This window comes from Trematomus bernacchii, unplaced genomic scaffold (assembly GCF_902827165.1).
Source record: "Trematomus bernacchii unplaced genomic scaffold, fTreBer1.1, whole genome shotgun sequence".
Classification (NCBI taxonomy): Eukaryota; Metazoa; Chordata; class Actinopteri; order Perciformes; family Nototheniidae; genus Trematomus; species Trematomus bernacchii.
This window is the reverse complement of record NW_022987739.1, coordinates 29,947,872-29,971,558: the sequence shown is the minus strand read 5'-3', so window position 1 is coordinate 29,971,558 and position 23,687 is coordinate 29,947,872. Positions and strand designations below refer to the sequence as shown.

At 40.4% G+C, this 23,687-nt stretch overlaps 1 protein-coding gene across 5 annotated transcripts in view; it reads left to right on the top strand.

Annotated features, from left to right (window-relative positions):
* The window catches only part of sf3b1 (splicing factor 3b, subunit 1), a 33,046-nt gene that overhangs the window by 6,076 nt on the left and 3,283 nt on the right, over window positions 1–23,687 (top strand). The window contains exons 1-17 of one of the 5 annotated variants that reach the window (XM_034146479.1): window positions 608–1,075; window positions 1,428–1,507; window positions 1,858–2,049; window positions 3,308–3,785; window positions 5,490–5,611; window positions 6,571–6,768; window positions 6,886–6,987; window positions 8,325–8,504; window positions 8,991–9,077; window positions 10,468–10,738; window positions 10,992–11,137; window positions 12,555–12,701; window positions 12,971–13,096; window positions 17,260–17,481; window positions 17,886–18,068; window positions 20,490–20,601; window positions 22,666–22,786. In XM_034146479.1, the coding sequence (XP_034002370.1) occupies window positions 1,478–1,507; window positions 1,858–2,049; window positions 3,308–3,785; window positions 5,490–5,611; window positions 6,571–6,768; window positions 6,886–6,987; window positions 8,325–8,504; window positions 8,991–9,077; window positions 10,468–10,738; window positions 10,992–11,137; window positions 12,555–12,701; window positions 12,971–13,096; window positions 17,260–17,481; window positions 17,886–18,068; window positions 20,490–20,601; window positions 22,666–22,786 (2,717 nt within the window). In that variant the 5' untranslated portion in view covers window positions 608–1,075; window positions 1,428–1,477. Of the gene's footprint in view, window positions 1–105; window positions 499–607; window positions 1,389–1,427; window positions 1,508–1,857; window positions 2,050–3,307; window positions 3,786–5,489; window positions 5,612–6,570; window positions 6,769–6,885; window positions 6,988–8,324; window positions 8,505–8,990; window positions 9,078–10,467; window positions 10,739–10,991; window positions 11,138–12,554; window positions 12,702–12,970; window positions 13,097–17,259; window positions 17,482–17,885; window positions 18,069–20,489; window positions 20,602–22,665; window positions 22,787–23,687 lie in introns of those variants that run through there. The other 4 variants (XM_034146478.1, XM_034146482.1, XM_034146481.1 and 1 more) reach the window with 4 other exon arrangements.

Genomic DNA, 23,687 nt, shown 5'->3' with positions numbered 1-23,687 from the left:
ATATTTTTATTTTACTCTCTGTAAAATAGAAATATGTTATCAAGAAAAATTGTATACCACAATACCACAGGCCCATACTAACTGTCCTTAATTTCTCTCCTACAGCAGTACTGCTATGCCAGTCCTGTACTGCACTCTGTTAAGGGTGCAGCAACTCCTCCTGTGTAGGTTATGGGGATCACAGAGAAATGTGCACTTGTCAGTTTGGTCAGGGTCCTCTGGCTACTTGTTTGGGGGAGAATCAGATGCTTCAACAAACCTCAACCCCCAAGAGCCACTTAGTTTTTTTTATTTGGCTTATCATTTTTCTACAAATGTATAATTTCCCATGCATTCATGATGGAAAAGTAGTGCCCAACTATTTACCTACAGATTTTATCCTTATTTTATGAGGTACTCTAGTTAGGGCTGTGCAATTAATCGTATATTAATCTCGATTTTGGCTTTTTCAACGATTACGCAAACAACGTAATCAAAATAAAACAATTATTTTTATTTAAAAAAAAAATGTAGTTATTTTTTATTTATTTTTGGTTTTTCAGTTGAATTATACTTAAAGTTAATCAACTGTTAAAAACATACTGTTCACGTTTTTTTGGATGTTTTCAAAGTAATAATTTTTGATAATCGTGATATCAATTATTGACAAATGATCGTGATTATGATTTTTGCCATAATCGCACAGCGCTAACTCTAGTCCTGAAAAGCAAGTCAAGATTTAGATGTACAATGCTTCATTTTTACATTTGAATGTCAGAGTAGATTCTCATATTTTGTCGTAATGTTATTCCTAGATGTAGCCTCGGCATCTTGACTTCATTTTGATATGCTAGTATAGACATTCTGGACCTGGCCCACTAGATGCAGCTTTTTTATTTATTTTGTGGTTATGCCCCCAAGAAGATACGTTGTTTTTTTTGAGTGCCATAAATCAATGCAACACAGGTGGTATACTGTTGTGTGTGAGTGAGTTCAAACCCTTTTCCAAAGTGTTACTAATGGTAAAGAGAAATTTTCTAGGCTTCTATTCTGCCGGTTGAAGTCTGACTGCAGAAGGACCCTTGGCATTGAAAGTGTACGTATTCTGAAGAGCACAGCCCAGGACCCCTGCATCAGTGATGGCTATAACGTCTGAATCCACTTAAAAGATCACACCACAACCTCAGCTCTTCTCTCTCTATGTATCTGCTTGTTTTTCAATAGAATGCTATGACTGTATGTAAGAAGAAAGACAATTGTGTATATTTGTATGTAGGAATGTTTTGTGAATCAGCTCTTACTAAGAACAGGAACGTAAGTTAATCTGTTGGTAAAGAGAGTCAAGGTTAGCTGGCTGTGTTTGTGCTTGCTGTGTTTTGTAATCACTCGGGTCCCGAGAGCGTGTACTAATGAGTGTCCTATGTTCTTGTTCGTGCTCTTTCGCGCAGGGGGCAAAACGCCGGACCCCAAGCTGCAAGTCAGGTCGTATGTGGACGTCATGTTGGAGCAGAACCTCTCCAAAGAAGAGGTGAGCGGCTACCTAGTTTTCTTTGACTACTTCGTTAAAGGTCACCTATTATACAAAATCCACTTGTTCATGTCTCTTCTACATCAACATGTGTCCCCTCTGTGGAAAGATTCTGAAAGTTTCAGGAACAAAGATTGTCTCTCTTTTTGTCCTGATCCATATATATAAAAACCTGTCTGAAAATGAGCTGATCAGATTTTGGACACCTTATGATGTCATAACAATGTTTTGAGAGGGGAGGGATGGGGGAGAGAGGCCTTTTATATATCTGAGACCTGTGATATATTGATGAAAAACAGTATAATGGGGGAACGTTAAACATTTTTGCTTTTTGAATTTTTTGCTTGCAGAGAGAGATTCGTCAGCAGATGGTAGAGAAGGCCAAAGCTGGGGAGCTGAAAGTTGTCAACGGGTCCGCTGCCTCACAAGCTGCCGCCGCCGCTAAACGTAAACGTCGTTGGGACCAGACAGCTGACCAAACCCCCACAAATACTACACCCAAAAAAGTGTCCAGTTGGGACCAGGCAGACAACTCTGCTGAGGTAAGTCCTTCATGTTTCAGACTCTTACTGCTTGATGAATAAGTTAGTCTCCTTACTGTGGGTATGCCTATTTTTGGTTGATTCCTCTTTTAAGTACTTGGTACGAACCCAGACATAAAGGCAAGTGGTTTTTAAAATGGTGTAAGAATAGACTTGTGATATTGTGGTTATAAAATGTAATTTATGGTCCTGTTATATTGCTGCTAAACCTCCCTGTTTATGTGCTGCAAGTAAGACAGCAAACTGTATTTTGGCATATTTTATATTGAGGGATATAGCTAACCCTCAACATATTTTAAAATGTATGTTATTTTAAAGGGGACCTATCATGCAAAATGCACTTTTTTATGTCTTTTATACATAAATATGTGTCCCCGGTGTGTCAGGGAACTCACGCAGCGTCAGAAAATACGCAGCGTCTCTTTTCCTCCGTACCCAAATCTCTAAAAACGGGGCTACAACGGAGCTGATCCAGATTTGCGTCCGATATGACGTAATATCTGAAATGTGGACCCACGGCCCTATCAGAAATGTTGTAATCAGAAATAATGCCTGACTGTTTTGGACGTAATATGGTCGGTGTTTACATTAGCATCGCTAACACTCAGAGCTAACCAGTACTGGAGAGCATGTGTGTGAAGAAGCAGGAAATAAAAAGGAACTCGCCTTGTGGTATAACCGGCAAGAGAGAAAGCCTTTGAGCTCCATACTGTTTCAGAAATAATCCTTGATAATCCATGATATGGCGTTTCATCACGGCAGTATTTAGTTTAGACGGTAGCTGCCGGGTCCCGCATGAGCTCAGCCCCCTCCTTTAAAAAAAAAAAAAGCTTTATTGAAGATTCAACTTATTGTCATCACATAGTACAGGTACTATGTAACGAAACGGATTCTCTGCATTTGACCCATCCTAGTGTTAGGAGCAGTGGGCTGCCATTATGTACGGCGCCCGGGGATATTTATACCCCAAATCAGCACTTTTGAAACAGGAAGTGAAACAGAGGGATATGAGGCATGGCTAGAATGGGTGATCTGTTTGGTATTTTGAGCAAAACACTTCATAGACATGTTTTTTATATATCCGAGACCTATGCTATTGCCTAAAAATAGCATGATAGGTGCACTTTAAGGCTAAACGCAGGCAAAAATTGAATAAAACGGAAGACTTTGTTAGATAAAAAAAAACATGAAGTTTTGCAAAGGCACAGCCTTGGTCTAACTCACTTTGCAAATCCCATATTGTCTTTGTATTTTTTAGACTCCAGGACACACACCAGGACACACCCCTGCACACACACCTTCAAACAGCCGATGGGATGAAACCCCCGGCCGCCCCAAAGGCAGCGAGACCCCCGGGGCGACTCCCAGTAACCGCATGTGGGACCCCACTCCCAGCCACACCCCCGCAGGTGCTGCCACCCCAGGCAGGGGCGACACACCGGGCCACGCCACACCCGGACATGGAGGAGCCACGGGAAGCGTACGAAAGAACCGCTGGGACGAAACCCCAAAGACAGAGAGGGAGACCCCGGGACACGGGAGCGGCTGGGCTGAGACCCCGCGCACAGACAGAGGAGACGAGTCGGTGGAAGAGACTCCGACACCAGGGGCCAGTAAGAGGAAGTCTCGCTGGGACGAAACCCCCGCCAGTCAGATGGGATCCTCAACACCAACATTCACCCCGGGAAAAACCCCCATCGGAACGCCAGCTATGAACATGGCTACCCCATCACCAGGTAAATACGCATTAATGTTTGTTCTTGTTTTATATCTCTGGGCATCTTACACCAGGAGCGTACTGGAGATAATAATAAAACGTTATTTATATAGCACTTTTCATACAACACATGCAGCTCAAAGTGCTTTACAAAATGACACATCACAAGTTAACCTGTTTTTTTTCACAAAACTGTGTCTCAGGGCTTCTTAACATTTAACAACCTATTAATGTGTCATACCCACTTAACGGGAAGAAACTCCGCTAACTTGACGATACAAACCATTTTTACCGAATCAAAACACAAGTTTCACAAGAAGCGTCTAAATGAGCCCTGAGCGAAAAAATGCTAACACACTTAGCACAGAACTCACGGTAGAAATAGTTTATTACTTATCGGATCTGCACAAACAAGATATCAAACTCGCGCCAGGGGAAGCAAACCCAGACATCACACCACGTAGCTTTACGGAGGAAAAAACGGGAGGAATGTCTTACCTTAGCTGTTGTTCTAATCAAAAGTTGTGTTCAATGGCATTAAAACGATAAAATCGTGGCTGAAGGTTAATCCATAGACTAATCCAATGTGTCTGTGTCCCTTTGAAATGATTACTGATAATCCATCTTCATATTTATGTCAAAAACAGAGATTTCATATATAGCTATTATGATAGCTACGAGACTGTATGACAGCTTCCGGTTTTGGGCATTCTGGCTACGCATCACTCTATTCACCAATGGGTAATGTTTAGATGGATTTTAGGAACTTCCCCCTCGATTCTATTGGCTCTAACGGTTAAAAAGAGATGTCAATCATCAAAATCGGCGGCGTAGTAATCGGCAGCGAATCGCTTCAATGCGTGTATTTCGGTGTATTCACGGCATTCATTTTGTTATTCTACAGTATTGTTGTTTTATAGTTATTTGTTAATGCAACTCAATTTGTGTTCTTTGAAATTGAAAAGGATATCGCATTGTGTTTGTTACTTTCGTTGCAGTTGTATATGTCTTAAGTGTAATTTGGCTTGGCTTCCTATTTATGGACATGCTTTTATTTTGAAGGAGAGTTAGCGCAGTTGACAGGAAGTTGTTGTTGCTATGGAAACAACGTGACGGAGATTAACGGAGAAAAGTAATATCTACAAATAAAGACGGAGAAAGTAAACGATAACGTTTATGGTTAAGTGTTAGCAGCACCCCCCGAAGAGGCACAAGCTCTTACGTTGATATTGGAGATTTCAATAAATTCAATTTGAAAAAACAAACAAAACGAATATCCGAATAACGAAATTGAAACCCGAATAGTACTCCAAGGAACGAATATTCGGATATTCGGGTACAGCCCTACTATCCCATCATTCAAGGGTGGTTTTCACTATAAGTGATGTTTTTTTGGACGGAAACTATCATTTACATTTTTTTTACTATGTTCAATCTGAATTTACTTTAAAATAAAAACATCTATATTGATTCTGACTTCTCTACATCCAACTCACAGGTTTATCATTGCTTTGAGAACAAAGATTATTAATTTGCCCCTTTTAGAAGTGAAGATATAGTCATTTGTTCTGGGCATGTCATTTTCGAGCGTGAGACCTGGAAAACAGGCTCAGGGCTTAACAGGTTAAGATATGCGCAATTGCATTTATACTAACAATGTAGATGTGAGGATTGAAGGTTTATACTCTGTTGTTAAATCAGTTCCCTCTTCTGTTTCCCTCAGGTCACCTGATGAGCATGACTCCAGAGCAGCTGCAGGCGTGGAGGTGGGAGCGTGAGATCGACGAGAGGAACCGTCCTCTGACAGACGATGAGCTCGATGCCATGTTCCCAGAGGGATACAAGGTAAACATAATTTAAAGGTCCATACGAACAAATTAAAAACTTCATTGCATCACAACAAAAGGTGTTGATCTGTGGAATAACAGTAATGATGAGCTAACACTATTATTTAGAAACCAAATCATGAATGGTTATGAGCAGAACCTGTGAACTCATACTTGTTATTTCTTGTAACTGTAAAAGCTAACGTTACATTACATTTAGCTGACGCTTTTATCTAAAGCGACTTACAATAAGTGCATTCGACCAGAAAGATACAAACTTGAAGAAAACAGAATCATATAAGTACATCAGGTTTCATAGAGCCTAAACATTTCAAGTGCTACTCAACTGGCTTTAGATAAGCCAGTCCTTTGTTAGTATATAAGTGCTCTGTTAGCAATTATTTTAGTAACTAACTTTGTTACTATCACTTAGCACAGAACTCACGGTATAAATAGTTTATTACTTATCGGATCTGCACAAACAAGATATCAGCGAGCAAGCTGAGATTCCACTGATTCTAGAAATATAAGTATCATCACTGCGATCAAAACTCGCGCCAGGGGAAGCAAACCCAGACATCACACCACGTAGCTTTACGGAGGAAAAACGGGAGAAATGTCCTTTTTCAAGAAAAATGTACGCTAGAGGGGGTCGGACCAGAAACGTTTTTTTTAAGCTTCTTCTTGCCCCTGTTGAACATGACAGACTATTTGAGCATTTTCTATTTTCTATATAAAAGAAATATTGACTCCTGTAACTAACTTCCTGCGACTCATTCTCGCCTGTTCAGTCCCCACATGGCTGCGTCAGGGCTAGTATGTCGCTAGATGAACACCAGCACGAGAATTATCAGAGAGGATCTCCTTGCCTCTCTGTTCTCACCCTGCACCCGTTGGTTACATCTGATTTATTTATCGACTAAAACATTTTTTTTTTTAAAGGTAGCCAAAGTACTGACAGTTTGTCCTTCTCTCCAGGTCTTGCCTCCACCAGCTGGCTACGTGCCGATCCGTACTCCAGCTCGTAAACTATCCGCCACACCGACCCCCATGGGAGGCATGACAGGCTTCCACATGCAGGTGGAGGACCGAACCACCAAACAGATGAACGACCAGCCCTCAGGAAACCTGCCCTTCCTCAAACCTGACGACATCCAGTACTTTGACAAACTGCTGGTGAGCACAACATCTATATATATATATCTCTATCTCTATCTCAAAGCGCTGTAAAATCGATAAGCTGAGATGTCTGAAGTTCAGATGATGATGATTGTGGGTTTTGTTTTGTTTTAGGTGGAGGTCGATGAGTCCACTCTGAGCCCCGAGGAGCAGAAAGAGAGGAAGATCATGAAGCTGCTGCTGAAGATTAAAAATGGAACACCGCCCATGAGAAAGGTTTGTAGCTGTTGTAAAAAAAATGTAAATGTTTAAACACATACACACCTGTCAACCACAGAAAATAAGCAGAAAACCCCATCCCAAACCAACAACAGTGTATTTGAAACATTCTATTGAAAGAGAGGAAAAAGGTGAATGCATTTACACTGATAGACCTATTTAATCATGCATTCATTGCAAAGGGATATGACGGGAAATAAAAAACACATACAAATTAAATTAGACAAGCACCCGTTCAAGGGACAAGTGGTTCCTTTTTTTTAAAGGAAAGAATGAAAGTGTTTCTAGGTTCTCCAGAACTAGTAGGATTTTATGAATGTCATAGTTAATTGATTAAGATATTTGCTGTGTGTGTTTATATATATATATATATATATATATATATATATATATATATATATATATATATATATATATATATATATATATATATATATATATATATTTATTAAAATCTCTTTTCCAAGAGTGACCTGGCCAAGCAGGGCAGCATGAACAAAGTTAAAACAGATAAAATACAGGCACACAAATACAGCTGTAAAACACTAATAAAATTGCACATGCCAGTCAATATGTAAAATAAAAGAAACTATTTAAAAATCATTAAAAACTGGCAAAATTTAAAACGACTTCAATCTTTGTACATACGAGCACTCTCATCTACCAATGGAGTCGTGTTCTCTGTCCTTTAAGATGGACCTGAATTCCCCAAAGGTGATACAATGTGATAGTTTCAGCTCCTTCTGTACATTATTCCAAGCAGTGGGGGCAGCATATTTAAAAGCTGTTTTACCCAGTTCTGTTCTTACTTTAGGAACCAGCATCTGAATAAAATCTTGGGAGTATGTATGAAAAACTATTATGGTTTCCTGAGAGTTTAGTTCAGGTAAAACAAACACTCGGTAAAAAGTTTACCCTTACCATCCTAGAGCGCACAATGAACCTCTTTCCACATTAAATGACATTTAGATAAATGTGTGCTTTCTTTGTTTTACTTATATCAATATTCCTTTTTAAAACCTCACCAAATGTCCTCCTATAGCAATCCTGTGTATCTGTTCTCATGTCATGAATCTACCAAGGACGTCATATCATAAAACAATGTTACCTACTGCAAGATCCACACCCAGCGCTCAGCCTCTCCGTGGCTGCAGTGTGAATATTTGCTTGCTAAAGAATCTCCTCTCTGAGGGGCTGCTGCTCTCAGCGGAGGTCGAAGTGTCGGCCATCACGCTCTGCTGGGAGTAGCAGACAGGATCACATCATGACACTGAAGCCTGTCTGTCTTACTGTCTCTGAATGACTAAAGATCGTCTCCTCTTGCTTGTCTTTAGGCTGCTCTGCGTCAGATCACAGATAAAGCTCGTGAGTTCGGAGCGGGTCCTCTGTTCAATCAGATCCTGCCGCTCCTCATGTCCCCAACTCTGGAGGACCAGGAGCGCCATCTGCTGGTCAAAGTCATCGACCGCATCCTCTACAAACTGGACGACCTGGTTCGACCATATGTACACAAGGTAAGGCTCGGCAAAGATAAGATGAGTGCTTAATTTAGTGCATTGTGTGTGAGCAACTTGATATTGTGGGAAACGTTATTTCCATCTCTGTCTTTGCATTAACATTAGGTACATATTTGTGACTCCCTCTTACACCATAGTGTGAAGCTTTGCACATTCTTTGACAAAAACACTTTTAGAATTGCACATCTCCTGCCAGACAAGTGCAGCTGCTGTGCTTTGTGCCATGCAGCTGTTGTTTAAAAACATCTGGCCAAATGAAAGCCAGGGTACGAGCCCCGTCGTCTAACTGTGGTGTCTGGGGTCCCTAAGAATGGCAACAAATAGTCCAACAAAAAAAGAATTGCACATCTCATCCAATTTATATTTGTGCTCTTTTTGAATGTCTCTTACTGTGTTCAGTGTAATACACCAAAGCAATTCCTTGTGAATGAAAACAACTTGTATATACCAGATTCTGATACTAACTGTCCTCCTCATGTCCAGATCCTGGTGGTGATTGAGCCTCTGCTGATTGATGAGGACTACTATGCCAGAGTAGAAGGCAGAGAAATCATCTCCAACTTGGCAAAGGTAATGGAAACCTTTTATTTATTGTTTTGTCACACACACACTCTGACTTGCTTCCTGCGAACTATTCTCGCCTGTTCAACCTTTCCATGGTCAGATCAGGGCTAGTCGTTCGCTAGATTAAACTCCAACACGAGAGCTATCAGACGTGACGTTCAGTTCTCGTCTGTTCTCAACCTGCACCCGTTGGTTACAAAAGAAACAACAACGTTTTAACAAATCATATTAATTAATGTGATGACAGAACTGTAAACAGAATAGCTGAAACTTTAACAAAATAAATAACTCCTCTAATCATTAACCCATGTTTGTATAATTGAGTTAACTCCGTGTGTTGCTGCTAGCATACATAACACCTGACGTGGAAACGTTACTCGTGGATGGGGCTACAGAGCCACTAGAAAGACAGTCGATCCCGGTGCATTTCTCCGTCTGAATGTGGAGCACTTTTGCTAAATGTTTAGACAGATTGCTCGTGTTACCGCCCTGACATGCTAAACTCTTATTGCACTTTTGGTAACGAGCATTGTCCACATCGAGACGGGTAAAGTTTAACCACACCTCGGAGCGCTTTCTCTCCGCCATCTCCTCCGTGTGTGTGTTGCTGTATGTAGCAGCTGTGTGTGTTGCATGTAGCAGCCGCGTGTGTGTGTGTGTTGCATGTAGCAGCCGCGTGTGTGTGTTGCATGTAGCAGCTGCGTGTGTGTAAACTGCCCCGCCCCCTACCAAGCAGGCGGGGGAGAGAGATCAAAAATAATCAGACGCATTTCGCAGTCTTTTTGCGTATTAGAAACGGAGTTGGCGACACTAAGACTGCAATATAATGTTTATGTAGCAATAATACATATGACATATATTTTTTACATGTCTCCAGTACCGATAAAAAGACCGATAACGTCGGAGCTTAACTGTACCACGGTCTTTAATAATTCAGCCCTGGAGCCCGTTTAATACCGGGGCTCGGTACCATCCCTATTTGCATGCCTTTCACCTAATGGTGTTTTTAGTTTTTGCCTCTATCTATAGTTTGCTGTAACAATGTCATTTCCACCTCTGTAGGACGAACAAAGGGATTCTGATAGTTTGATAAAAATAAGTAAACATTATTTGGATATCATCTCTGGCTGAAATAATAATCCAGTGTGTTTCCTGTAGATATGTAATTGCTCTTTGTACTGCACTTTTAGTGTACAGTTTTACTATTATGCTGCTGTGTTAATTGTATTTCTGCAACTCTGGCACAACGATTTCCTTTGGGATAAATAAAGTCATATCTTATTGTAAAAATCATTCAATTTAGAAAGCAGTTTTTTTTGTGCTGCGTGTCTCCGTCTACATCTGATCACTAATATCTGGAGATATTTAACACTCATCTCCTTCCCGTCTCTCTCAGGCTGCCGGTTTGGCTACGATGATTTCCACGATGAGACCCGATATCGACAACATGGACGAGTACGTGAGAAACACGACAGCCCGAGCCTTCGCCGTGGTGGCGTCTGCTCTCGGTATCCCCTCCCTCCTGCCTTTCCTCAAAGCTGTGTGTAAAAGCAAGAAGTCGTGGCAGGCGAGACACACGGGCATCAAGATCGTGCAGCAGATCGCCATCCTCATGGGCTGCGCCATCTTGCCCCACCTCCGCAGTTTGGTGGAGATTATCGAACACGGTGAGTCGTGGTTTGCACATAAATGGGTTTGCGGGTCTTTCTAGACTTGCACTTTTATTTATTATCAAATAGAGACTTTTTGAAGCCCTTTATCTTATTTACAGGGTTCCCGCAGGGTCTTAAAAAGTCTTACATTTGATAAAAAACCTTTACAAAACCTGCTGATTTCTTACAGGGCAACAAACACGGTCATGATGTCTGAACTAAGTTGTGCTCAATCTCTGACTTTTGGGTTTTATCTGTGATTCTGCAGGTCTTGTGGACGAGCAGCAGAAGGTCAGGACCATCAGCGCTCTGGCTATCGCTGCCCTCGCTGAAGCCGCCACACCGTACGGTATCGAGTCCTTTGACTCGGTCCTCAAGCCCCTCTGGAAGGGTATCAGACAGCACAGAGGAAAGGTGAGAAGAAAAAACAAAATTTAAAATTGATTCCACAATTTATATTTGACAGCAAACAATTAGTGTTTTTTCAAGACGTAGTAATTGTACATCTTAAGTTTGTCTGTCCGAAATGCCTTTTTTTACACAAAGATAACTTAAAACGGTAAAAAGTACGAACATTAGGGAATGATCAGGACTTCACAGTAAAATCATACGTTTGTAAAAATAAAATCTGGCCTATGAGGTTTTACGAAATCAGTCCACTTTCATCGTGACACAAATAGTTCCAACTTGTGATTCACAACAACATTTTCAACACAAAGTTTTTCTATTCTACCGTCACACTTGAGTCGAGTGCTGTCATAGAAACACAAGTTACATCTCATGTGATGAAAACTGCAATAGTCTGTTTATTTTATGCTCTGTATATCATTTTAAATAACTAAATCATTACAGTTTTGTAAAAGCTTTGAAAGTGTATTTATTCACAGTTTATTTCTCCCAAGAGGAAAGGTGAGAAGAAATAACAAGCAGTTTTTATTCTTCTTAAATCCACCCTGAACACTAAGCCTGCATGTTGCTGCAGTTTGCATAGAGCCACAGTGACGCGTCCTAAAACCCGGAAGTAAACTCCTTCCGGTTCCTTCGACAAAAACGCAATGCAATTTCTCCATAGGATTTTGGAAAATAGCTGGAAATAAGGTCTGTGGTTGAGACACATTTAAGAGACGGATCACGTTTTGTTCAGCCGGATAATATCCACATGTCTACCCTACTTTTATCATTTTCTAATCATAAATCTAGTCGTCAGAAGCAAAATGCTAACGTTATGCTATAAAGGAACTACAGCAGGGTCGCTGCTTCAACGTCACGTCAACTTAAGATCCATATTCAAACATACAGATTCTAAATGGTACGAGTTGAAGCGTTTGTTTGAACAGTTTGCAGGAGGCAGGGACTTGCTTTCAAGCAGAACAGGGCAAACAAACTTAGCGGGAGTGTTTACGTGTTCGGCGTAATGACGTACAACGGCCTCCACAACTTCTGTAGTCCTATTCAGCCACTTGGTAACAACCATTGTTTTTCAGACACGTCAACTCTTCAGAAATCACCAGTGGGGTCACTGCTGATGGATTTAATGTTGTAGAACAAAACGTGATCTGTCTCTTCAATGTGTCTCAACCACAAACCTTATTTCCAGCTATTTTCCTAAACCCTATGGAGAAATCCCATTTGCTTTTTGGCGAAGGAACCGGAAGTGGTAAAATGCTAACTTACTTCCGGGTTTTAGGACGCGTCACTGTGGCACTCTATATGGGTTCAAACTAAGAGCTAAAGTTGACTTTGGAAAAGCTATAGGAACCCTGTTCATCAGATATTTAGGTACAAAAGACACTCTTTTATTCACAGTTTATCTCCCCCTCCTTGCCACCAGGGTCTGGCTGCGTTCCTCAAAGCTATCGGTTACCTGATCCCACTGATGGATGCCGAGTACGCCAACTACTACACCAGAGAGGTGATGCTGATCCTCATCAGAGAGTTCCAGTCCCCTGACGAGGAGATGAAGAAGATTGTACTCAAGGTAAGAGATTAATTACTTTCTTTACCTACTCCTGTAGCTAACTTCCTGCGACTCATTCTCGCCTGTTCAGTCCCCACATGGCTGCGTCAGGGCTAGTATGTCGCTAGATGAACACCAGCACGAGAATTATCAGAGAGGATCTCCTTGCCTCTCTGTTCTCACCCTGCACCCGTTGGTTACATCAGAGTCATCTGCGTTTTCTCTGAACTGACAGAAAAGATCCTCAGTTTCCTTCTCTGAACGTCTCTTGTGTTTTTGTCTCATGATAGGTGGTGAAGCAGTGTTGTGGCACTGATGGTGTGGAAGCAAACTACATTAAGACTGAGATCCTGCCGCCCTTCTTCAAACACTTCTGGCAGCACAGGATGGCTCTGGACAGACGCAACTACAGACAGGTTAGTCAACACACAGAAAATCATCTTCAACTACAAAATATGTCAGTACCAGATGTTTTCAGTCTTTTCAAGGAATCCAAGATACCTTAAATCAGCAGATTTTGCATCTCCCTCACCAACATGACTGCTTGTTTTACAATATGTCAGCACGTGTAATCAAAAGATAAAAATGTAAGCTGCGAACTATTCTCGCCTGTTCAACCTTTCCATGGTCAGATCAGGGCTAGTCGTTCGCTAGATTGAACTCCAACACGAGAGCTATCAGACGTGACGTTCAGTTCTCGTCTGTTCTCAACCTGCACCCGTTGGTTACAATCAGATATTCCACTTATAGAATTGTATTTATCGCTTTGATTTATATTAATCACTGCCATTTTTATGACACATTAGTACAGTCTCAACGCACGCTTGTCGACATAAATGTATACCAATGTGTTGGGGCAATACGGTGCTCACAACATGAAAGGATAACACGGAGAGAGATCAATAAAACACAGATATAGTTTCATTATTATTTTGCTGCACAACAAACTAATAATGGGAACACTACCTGCTTCAAGCATGTCAATCGTGTAGTGACCCCCAGACTGAAAAGTCTAACACACTATATAGGTTTTGAATCATACACGAAGATTTTCAACACACATGAACACACGAACATTTTTAACACACATGAACACGCGAACATTTTTAACACACATGAACACGCGAACATTTTCAACACGCATGAACACGCGAACATTTTTAACACACATGAACACGCGAACATTTTTAACACACATGAACACGCGAACATTTTTAACACACATGAACACGCGAACATTTTTAACACACATGAACACGCGAACATTTTTAACACACATGAACACGCGAACATTTTTAACACACATGAACACGCGAACATTTTTAACACACATGAACATTTTACACACATGAACACGCGAACATTTTTAACACACATGAACACACGAACATTTTTAACACACGAACATTTTTAACACACATGAACACACGAACATTTTTAACACACGAACATTTTCAACACACATGAACACACGAAAAATGTTAACACACACGAACATTTTTAACACACAAACATTTTTAACACACATGAACACACGAACATTTTTAACACACATGAACACACGAACATTTTTAACACACATGAACACACGAACATTTTTAACACACATGAACACACGAACATTTTCAACACACATGAACACACGAACATTTTTAACACACATGAACATTTTTAACACACATGAACACACGAACATTTTTAACACACGAACATTTTCAACACACATGAACACACGAACATTTTTAACACACATGAACACACGAACATTTTAACACACGAACATTTTCAACACACATGAACACACGAAAAATGTTAACACACACGAACATTTTTAACACACATGAACACACGAACATTTTTAACACACATGAACACACGAACATTTTTAACACACATGAACACACGAACATTTTCAACACACACGAACATTTTCAACACACATGAACACACGAACATTTTTAACACACGAACATTTTCAACACGCATGAACACACGAACATTTTTAACACACGAACATTTTCAACACACATGAACACACGAAAAATGTTAACACACACGAACATTTTTAACACACATGAACACACGAACATTTTTAACACGCATGAACACACGAACATTTTTAACACACATGAACACACGAACATTTTTAACACACATGAACACACGAACATTTTTAACACACATGAACACACGAACATTTTTAACACACATGAACACACGAACATTTTCAACACACATGAACACACGAACATTTTCAACACACATGAACACACGAACATTTTTAACACACATGAACACACGAACATTTTTAACACACATGAACACACGAACATTTTTAACACACGAACATTTTCAACACACATGAACACACGAACATTTTTAACACACATGAACACACGAACATTTTTAACACACGAACATTTTCAACACACATGAACACACGAAAAATGTTAACACACACGAACATTTTTAACACACATGAACACACAAACATTTTTAACACACATGAACACACGAACATTTTTAACACACGAACATTTTCAACACACATGAACACACGAAAAATGTTAACACACACGAACATTTTTAACACACATGAACACACGAACATTTTTAACACGCATGAACACACGAACATTTTTAACACACATGAACACACGAACATTTTTAACACACATGAACACACGAACATTTTTAACACACATGAACACACGAACATTTTTAACACACATGAACACACGAACATTTTAAACACACATGAACACACGAACATTTTTAACACACATGAACACACGAACATTTTTAACACACATGAACACACGAACATTTTCAACACACATGAACACACGAACATTTTCAACACACATGAACACACGAACATTTTCAACACACACGAACATTTTTAACACACATGAACACACGAACATTTTTAACACACGAACATTTTCAACACGCATGAACACACGAACATTTTTAACACACATGAACACACGAACATTTTTAACACACATGAACACACGAACATTTTTAACACACGAACATTTTCAACACGCATGAACACACGAAAAATGTTAACACACATGAACACACGAACATTTTTAACACACATGAACACACGAACATTTTTAACACACATGAACACACGAACATTTTTAACACACATGAACACACGAACATTTTTAACACACATGAACACACGAACATTTTTAACACACATGAACACACGAACATTTTTAACACACATGAACACACGAACATTTTTAACACACGAACATTTTCAACACACATGAACACACGAAAAATGTTAACACACACGAACATTTTTAACACACATGAACACACGAACATTTTTAACACACATGAACACACAAACATTTTTAACACACATGAACACACAAACATTTTTAACACACATGAACACACAAACATTTTTAACACACATGAACACACGAACATTTTTAACACACATGAACACACGAACATTTTTAACACACATGAACACACGAACATTTTTAACACACGAACATTTTCAACACACATGAACACACGAAAAATGTTAACACACACGAACATTTTTAACACACATGAACACACGAACATTTTCAACACACATGAACACACGAATATTTTTAACACACAAACATTTTCAACACACATGAACACACGAACATTTTTAACACACATGAACACACTAACATTTTTAACACACGAACATTTTCAACACACATGAACACACGAAAAATGTTAACACACACGAACATTTTTAACACACATGAACACACGAACATTTTCAACACACATGAACACACGAACATTTTTAACACACGAACATTTTCAACACACATGAACACACGAACATTTTTAACACACATGAACACACGAACATTTTTAACACACGAACATTTTCAACACACATGAACACACGAACATTTTTAACACACATGAACACACGAAAAATGTTAACACACACGAACATTTTTAACACACATGAACACACGAACATTTTTAACACACATGAACACACGAACATTTTTAACACACATGAACACACGAACATTTTTAACACACATGAACACACGAACATTTTCAACACACATGAACACACGAACATTTTCAACACACATGAACACACGAACATTTTTAACACACATGAACACACGAACATTTTTAACACACATGAACACACGAACATTTTTAACACACGAACATTTTCAACACACATGAACACACGAAAAATGTTAACACACACGAACATTTTTAACACACATGAACACACGAACATTTTCAACACACATGAACACACGAATATTTTTAACACACAAACATTTTCAACACACATGAACACACGAACATTTTTAACACACACGAACATTTCTAAAACATATAGTGAAACGACACATTCCAATCCCCAGCATCATGGTGTAGTTATGCGTCTGAACCAAGTGAAGCAGACGCAATATACTTTAAAATGAAAATTGTAAAAGGGTGTGATCTTGTCAAGATGATATGATGTTGCCGTTTTTGGGAACTTCTGAAACTCGCATGACGTTTTTTTAACCGTCGTTCTCCCTTTGCACAGTTGGTGGACACCACAGTGGAGCTGGCCAACAAAGTGGGAGCAGCGGAGATCATTTCTCGCATCGTTGATGACCTGAAAGACGAGGCAGAGCAGTACAGGAAGATGGTGATGGAGACCATCGAGAAGATCATGGGCAACCTGGGCGCCGCCGACATCGACCACAAGCTGGAGGAGCAGCTGATCGACGGCATCCTGTACGCCTTCCAGGAACAGACCACCGAGGTGAGAGCCATGATGTGTCAGAAACATCTTTGATAAAAGCTAAGGAACCCCTCAAAGTGAAGACCTGTCTAGCTCCGATTCAGATTTCAGGGTTTAGAAAACTAAACGCTTTCAACAGCTTGCAAAGTCAAAGAAGTGGAGCTGCAGAAAGATATATTGGTCATTTTTCCAATGATTACTAGATAAACAATCCATAAGTTGGCGAAGAATGTAGTAAGTGCCGTATATACATATGACAATAAAACCTTTCAATCTTGAATAAGTGCCAATGATCAAAAAACATGGCAAACAGACGCTAATTGACGTCTCCATCTTAACCGCAGTCCAATAATCAGCTCAGTGTGTCAGGGTCTTATCTTTCCAGAAGGTTTTCATTAATTACCTCCCTTCTCGTGTTCCTCCAGGACTCTGTGATGCTGAACGGTTTCGGCACGGTGGTGAACGCGCTCGGGAAGCGAGTGAAGCCGTACCTGCCTCAGATCTGCGGTACGGTGCTGTGGCGTCTCAACAACAAGTCGGCTAAAGTCCGTCAGCAGGCTGCAGATCTGATCTCACGCACAGCTGTCGTCATGAAGACCTGCCAGGAGGTACGCTATGAGACACACACAGATCTGAGACAACATTTTAAAGCTCACCTATTATGCAAAATCCACTTTTTCATGTCTCTTCTACATCAACATGTGTCCCCTCTTCTTCATGTCTCTTCTACATCAACATGTGTCCCCTCTTCTTCATGTCTCTTCTACATCAACATGTGTCCCCTCTTCTTCATGTCTCTTCTTCATCAACATGTGTCCCCTCTTCTTCATGTCTCTTCTACATCAACATGTGTCCCCTCTTCTTCATGTCTCTTCTACATCAACATGTGTCCCCTCTTCTTCATGTCTCTTCTACATCATGTGTCCCCTCTTCTTCATGTCTCTTCTACATCATGTGTCCCCTCTTCTTCATGTCTCTTCTACATCAACATGTGTCCCCTCTTCTTCATGTCTCTTCTACATCAACATGTGTCCCCTCTTCTTCATGTCTCTTCTTCATCAACATGTGTCCCCTCTTCTTCATGTCTCTTCTACATCAACATGTGTCCCCTCTTCTTCATGTCTCTTCTACATCAACATGTGTCCCCTCTTCTTCATGTCTCTTCTACATCAACATGTGTCCCCTCTTCTTCATGTCTCTTCTACATCAACATGTGTCCCCTCTTCTTCATGTCTCTTCTACATCAACATGTGTCCCCTCTTCCTCATGTCTCTTCTACATCAACATGTGTCCCCTCTTCCTCATGTCTCCTCTACATCAACATGTGTCCCCTCTTCTTCATGTCTCTTCTACATCAACATGTGTCCCCTCTTCTTCATCAACATGTGTCCCCTCTGTGGAAAGAGACTCTGAAAGTTTCAGGAACAAAGATTCTCTCTCTTTTTGTCCTGATCCATTTCTATAAAAACCTGTCTGAAAATGAGCTGATCAGATTTTGGCCACTTTATGATGTCATAACGATGTTTTGTCTTGTGTAACCATTAGCCAATCAGCAACCAAGGTAACCCCCCCTCCCCCCCCCCCTTATCACCTGAATCTCCTCCTATGCCCCTTTCACACCAACGCAACTCCGGTTCAAGCTCCGTGCTAGAGCTTTTCTGGTTCAGAACCGGTTCTTCGGTTTAGCGCCGGCTCTTTTCACACCGCTCAGAGCCCGACTGGTGCTGCCGCTGCTGCGTCATGACGTCACAGTTTATGTCGCTGAGTTTCTCCCCAACGCCGGAGCTCACCTCACAATAACAACGGGCCGGGGACTGCGTTGCTTTTAATCATACGAAGCCAGATTAAATTAAATAACGACTTCTCCAACCTTATACTTTTCTCCAGAGTGCCGTGGTTCATTGTTTATTAATGTGTTTCAGCGGCATTTACCGACCGCTGCAGTGCTGGCTGCTCTTCCACAGGAGTTTATTCTCCCGTTAGCTCCGGGTTAGCTCACACGGCTCTAAAGTATTCACTGTCTGACTGTCACACAAGCAGCTGATACATATCCCCAGTTCCCCTTAAGTGAATGTGTGTCAGTCTGATTTGACGCTGTTTGGTGTCAGTCTGAATTGACGCTGTTTGGCATCACAACGCTGTTATGAAAGTTTCTCTGGTATAACATGGGTGATGTTAGCATAGCAACCGAAGCTAAACTGACTACTTGCTAAGCAGTTTTCTACAGGCACTTTTTACCGACGTATTTTTCATTATGATTCTACTTGTGATAGTCGGACATGACAACCTGTGCAGCCCATGTATTGATTCCATCCGATAGCTGCTATAATAACAAACGTCTGCCTGCTCTCCACAATGATCAATAACAGCGAACGGATGGTCAAAGTAAGGTACAAATAAACAGAATCACACGAAGCCTGGTTAGTGTTGCCTGACTTTATAAAGTGTGTTTTTTTTAACAAGTGTGTGGTTGCGTTCTAGTCACTTTGCTCAGCGCTACTGCTTGTTACAACTTTTATTTGCCGTACTCGCCTTAAGTGTTAGCTCAGGTTAATCTCGCCCCCCTCCGACGTAAGCGTGACGTATGCGGTTCTTGCTTCTAGACGGACAACTTTTTGGTGCTCGAAACGAACCGGATTCCGGAGCTATGACGCTGCTCCGCTGCGGTGTGAACAGGAAAACCTGGTGCTTTTCAAGCACCAGCACCGAACCGGCCCTGAAACACCGTTGGTGTGAAAGGGGTACTAGAGCACCATTGAGTTCTTTTTAACCAAATCTCTCTCAGAGGGGCGTGGGGAGGGGCTCCTTATTTTCATCTAAAGTAACAGACAGAGAATCAGCACTTTTGAAACGGGGCTGAAACAGAGGGGATTATGGGATGCTGCAATTATCTGTTTGGCGTTTCAGCCAATCAGAGACAGGTTCTGTATATATCTGAGACCTGTAATATATTGATGAAAAACATTATAATAGGGGACCTTTAAGTTATTTTAGAAACTAATGCATGCTCTGTTTCTCTGTCCCTGCAGGAGAAGCTGATGGGTCATTTGGGTGTTGTGCTGTACGAGTATCTGGGAGAAGAATACCCCGAAGTGCTGGGTAGCATCCTGGGAGCTCTGAAGGCCATTGTTAACGTTATCGGTAAGTCTCCTCACAATATCAACAATCACTGCTTTTTAATTGGGTTTTGCGTGAATACGCAAATGTGAATCTAGAACATGTAAAAATTTAATATTTTCTTCATACAACACATTATAAAAAGGGACAATTCACACATTTCTAAATATTAAATCTGCTTAAAAAATAAAATAAAGCAACCATTAACGGATAAAGGCAAAAACACCAGTAATCTAGATCTTTATAGACACTAATAGTCATTACTACATCACACAATGTATACTTATAAACCACAAAAGTTGCTTTAATCAGGAATAACATGGAAGGTTTGTTAGAAAAAGGTCACCTTTTAAGGGGACCTATCATGCAAAATGCCCTTTTTGATGTCTTTTATACATAAATGTGTCCCGGTGTGTCAGGGAACTCACAAATGAATGAATTTCTTTCTTTACCTACTCCTGTAACTAACTTCCTGCGACTCATTCTCGCCTGTTCAGTCCCCACATGGCTGCGTCAGGGCTAGTATGTCGCTAGATGAACACCAGCACGAGAATTATCAGAGAGGATCTCCTTGCCTCTCTGTTCTCACCCTGCACCCGTTGGTTACATCGGATTCATCTGCGTTTTCTCTGAACTGACAGAAAAGATCCTCAGTTTCCATCTCTGACCCTCTCTTGTGTTTACAGACGCTAATAGTCATTACTACATCACACAATGTATACTTAAAAACCACAAAAGTTGCTTTAATGAGGAATAACATGGAAAGTTTGTTACAAAATTGTCACCTTTTTTTAAAGGGGACCTATCATGCAAAATGCACTTTTTTTAATGTCTTTTATACATAAATATGTGTGTCGGGGAACTCGCAAAGTGTCCGAAAATAAAACTCTTTTCCTCCGTACCCAAATCTCTAAAAACGGGGCTACAACGGAGCTCATGCAGATTTGCGTCCGATATGACGTAATATCTGAAATGTGGGCTGGCTTTACACCCACGGCCCTATCGGAAACGTTGCTATCAGAAACAATGCACGATGTGTTTTGGACGTAATATGGTCTTTGGCAGGATATAAAAAAAGGAACTCGCCTTGTGTTAAACCGGAGAGAAAAAGCATTTGAGCTCCATACTGTTTCAGAAATAATCCATGATGTGGCGTTTAATCACGGCAGCATTTAGCTGAGTATCTGCCGGTTAAAGCTTTATACCCAGAATCAGCACTTTAGTAACGGGGCTGAAATAGAGTAGTATGTGGCTAGAATGGGTGATCTGTTTTGTATTTGGAGCAAAACACTTCATAGACAAGTTTTTTTATATATCTGAGACCTGTAATATATGCCTAAAAATAGCATAATAGAAGACTTTTAAAGGTCGTTTTCTCAAAATGCGTGAGGAATGTCCACTTCAGTAGCACGTACATACACCAAACCTTCCAGTTATATTCCTATCAATATTCTGAAGGCTTTTACAGAAGGGTTTGTTCCTATATCATTCATAGCCTGAATTATATAACATTTTATACCTAAAAACATGGCGGAAATTGATATTTTAGGGCTGTTGACAGTATTTTCTGATTTATGGAGTGATAAAAAGAGATATCCAAAATCCCTTCTGTAAAAACTTTAGATTCTAATATGACTACAAAATGAAACAAGAATTTTGAACCTGGCTTTATCCAATGTTCAGGTTTGTGTTCCTGAAATGTATTAAAATATGCGCATATTTAATGAGGTGATGGCTCATTTGCATATTTAAACATGCTATTTCAGAAAACCTGTAATACAAAAAACAATTGTCTTAATGTAAGTAATTAACTGGAGACATTTCTAGCTGATTTCTTTAAGTTAAAAAAATTACCCTATTCACCTGTAGTGTCTCGCCTTAAGTAATTGATATAATTTTTTCTTACATTTTTGCCATTGTGAAGGTGGTACATTTCATTCCACGATATAAAGAAAATCTTTAAATCTGACTTTGATTAAACCTAAGGAACCCCTTAACGTGAAGATCTGTTAAGCTCTCTATCAAATGTCAGGGTTTAGAAAAGTAAACACCTGGATAGCTGCCAAGTAATGCCTCTTCTCATTGCAGGAATGCACAAGATGACTCCACCAATCAAAGACCTGCTTCCTCGTCTGACTCCCATCCTGAAGAACAGACACGAGAAGGTGCAGGAGAACTGCATCGACCTGGTGGGCAGAATCGCTGACAGGTCAGTCGGATAAAACCTGTTGTGTATTATTAAAGGTCACCTATCATGCAAAAGGCACTTTTTGATGTCTTTTATACAAAAATGTGTGTCCCCGTGTGTCAGGGAACTCACAAAGGAATGAATTTCTTTCTTTACCTACTCCTGTAACTAACTTCCTGCGACTCATTCTCGCCTGTACAGTCCCCACATGGCTGCGTCAGGGCTAGTATGTCGCTAGATGAACACCAGCACGAGAATTATCAGAGAGGATCTCCTTGCCTCTCTGTTCTCACCCTGCACCCGTTGGTTACATCTGAGTCATCTGCTTTTTCTCTGAACTGATAGAAAAGATCCTCAGTTTCCTTCTCTGAATGTCTCTTGTGTTTACAGACACTAATAGTCATTACTACATCACACAATGTATATTTAAAAACCACAAAAGTTGCTTTAATCAGGAATAACATGGAACGTTTGTTACAAGATTGTCACCTTAAAGGGGACCTATAGATTCTCTCTCTTTTTGTCCTGATCCATTTCTATAAAAACCTGTCTGAAAATGAGCTGATCAGATTTTGTCCACTTGATGATGTCATAAGGATGTTTTGGCTTGTGTAACCCTTAGCCAATCAGCAACCAAGGTAACCCCCCCCACCTTATCACCTGAATCTCCTCCTAGAGCACCATTGTGTTCTTTGTAACCAAATCTCTCTCAGAGGGGCGTGGGGAGGGGCTCCTTATTTTCATCTAAAGTAACAGACAGAGAATCAGCACTTTGGAAACGGGGCTGAAACAGAGGGGATTATGGGATGCTGCAATGATCTGTTTGGTGTTTCAGCCAATCAGAGACGGGCTCTGTATATATCTGAGACCTGTAATATATTGATGTAGAACAGTATAATAGGGGACCATTAAGATATGTTTG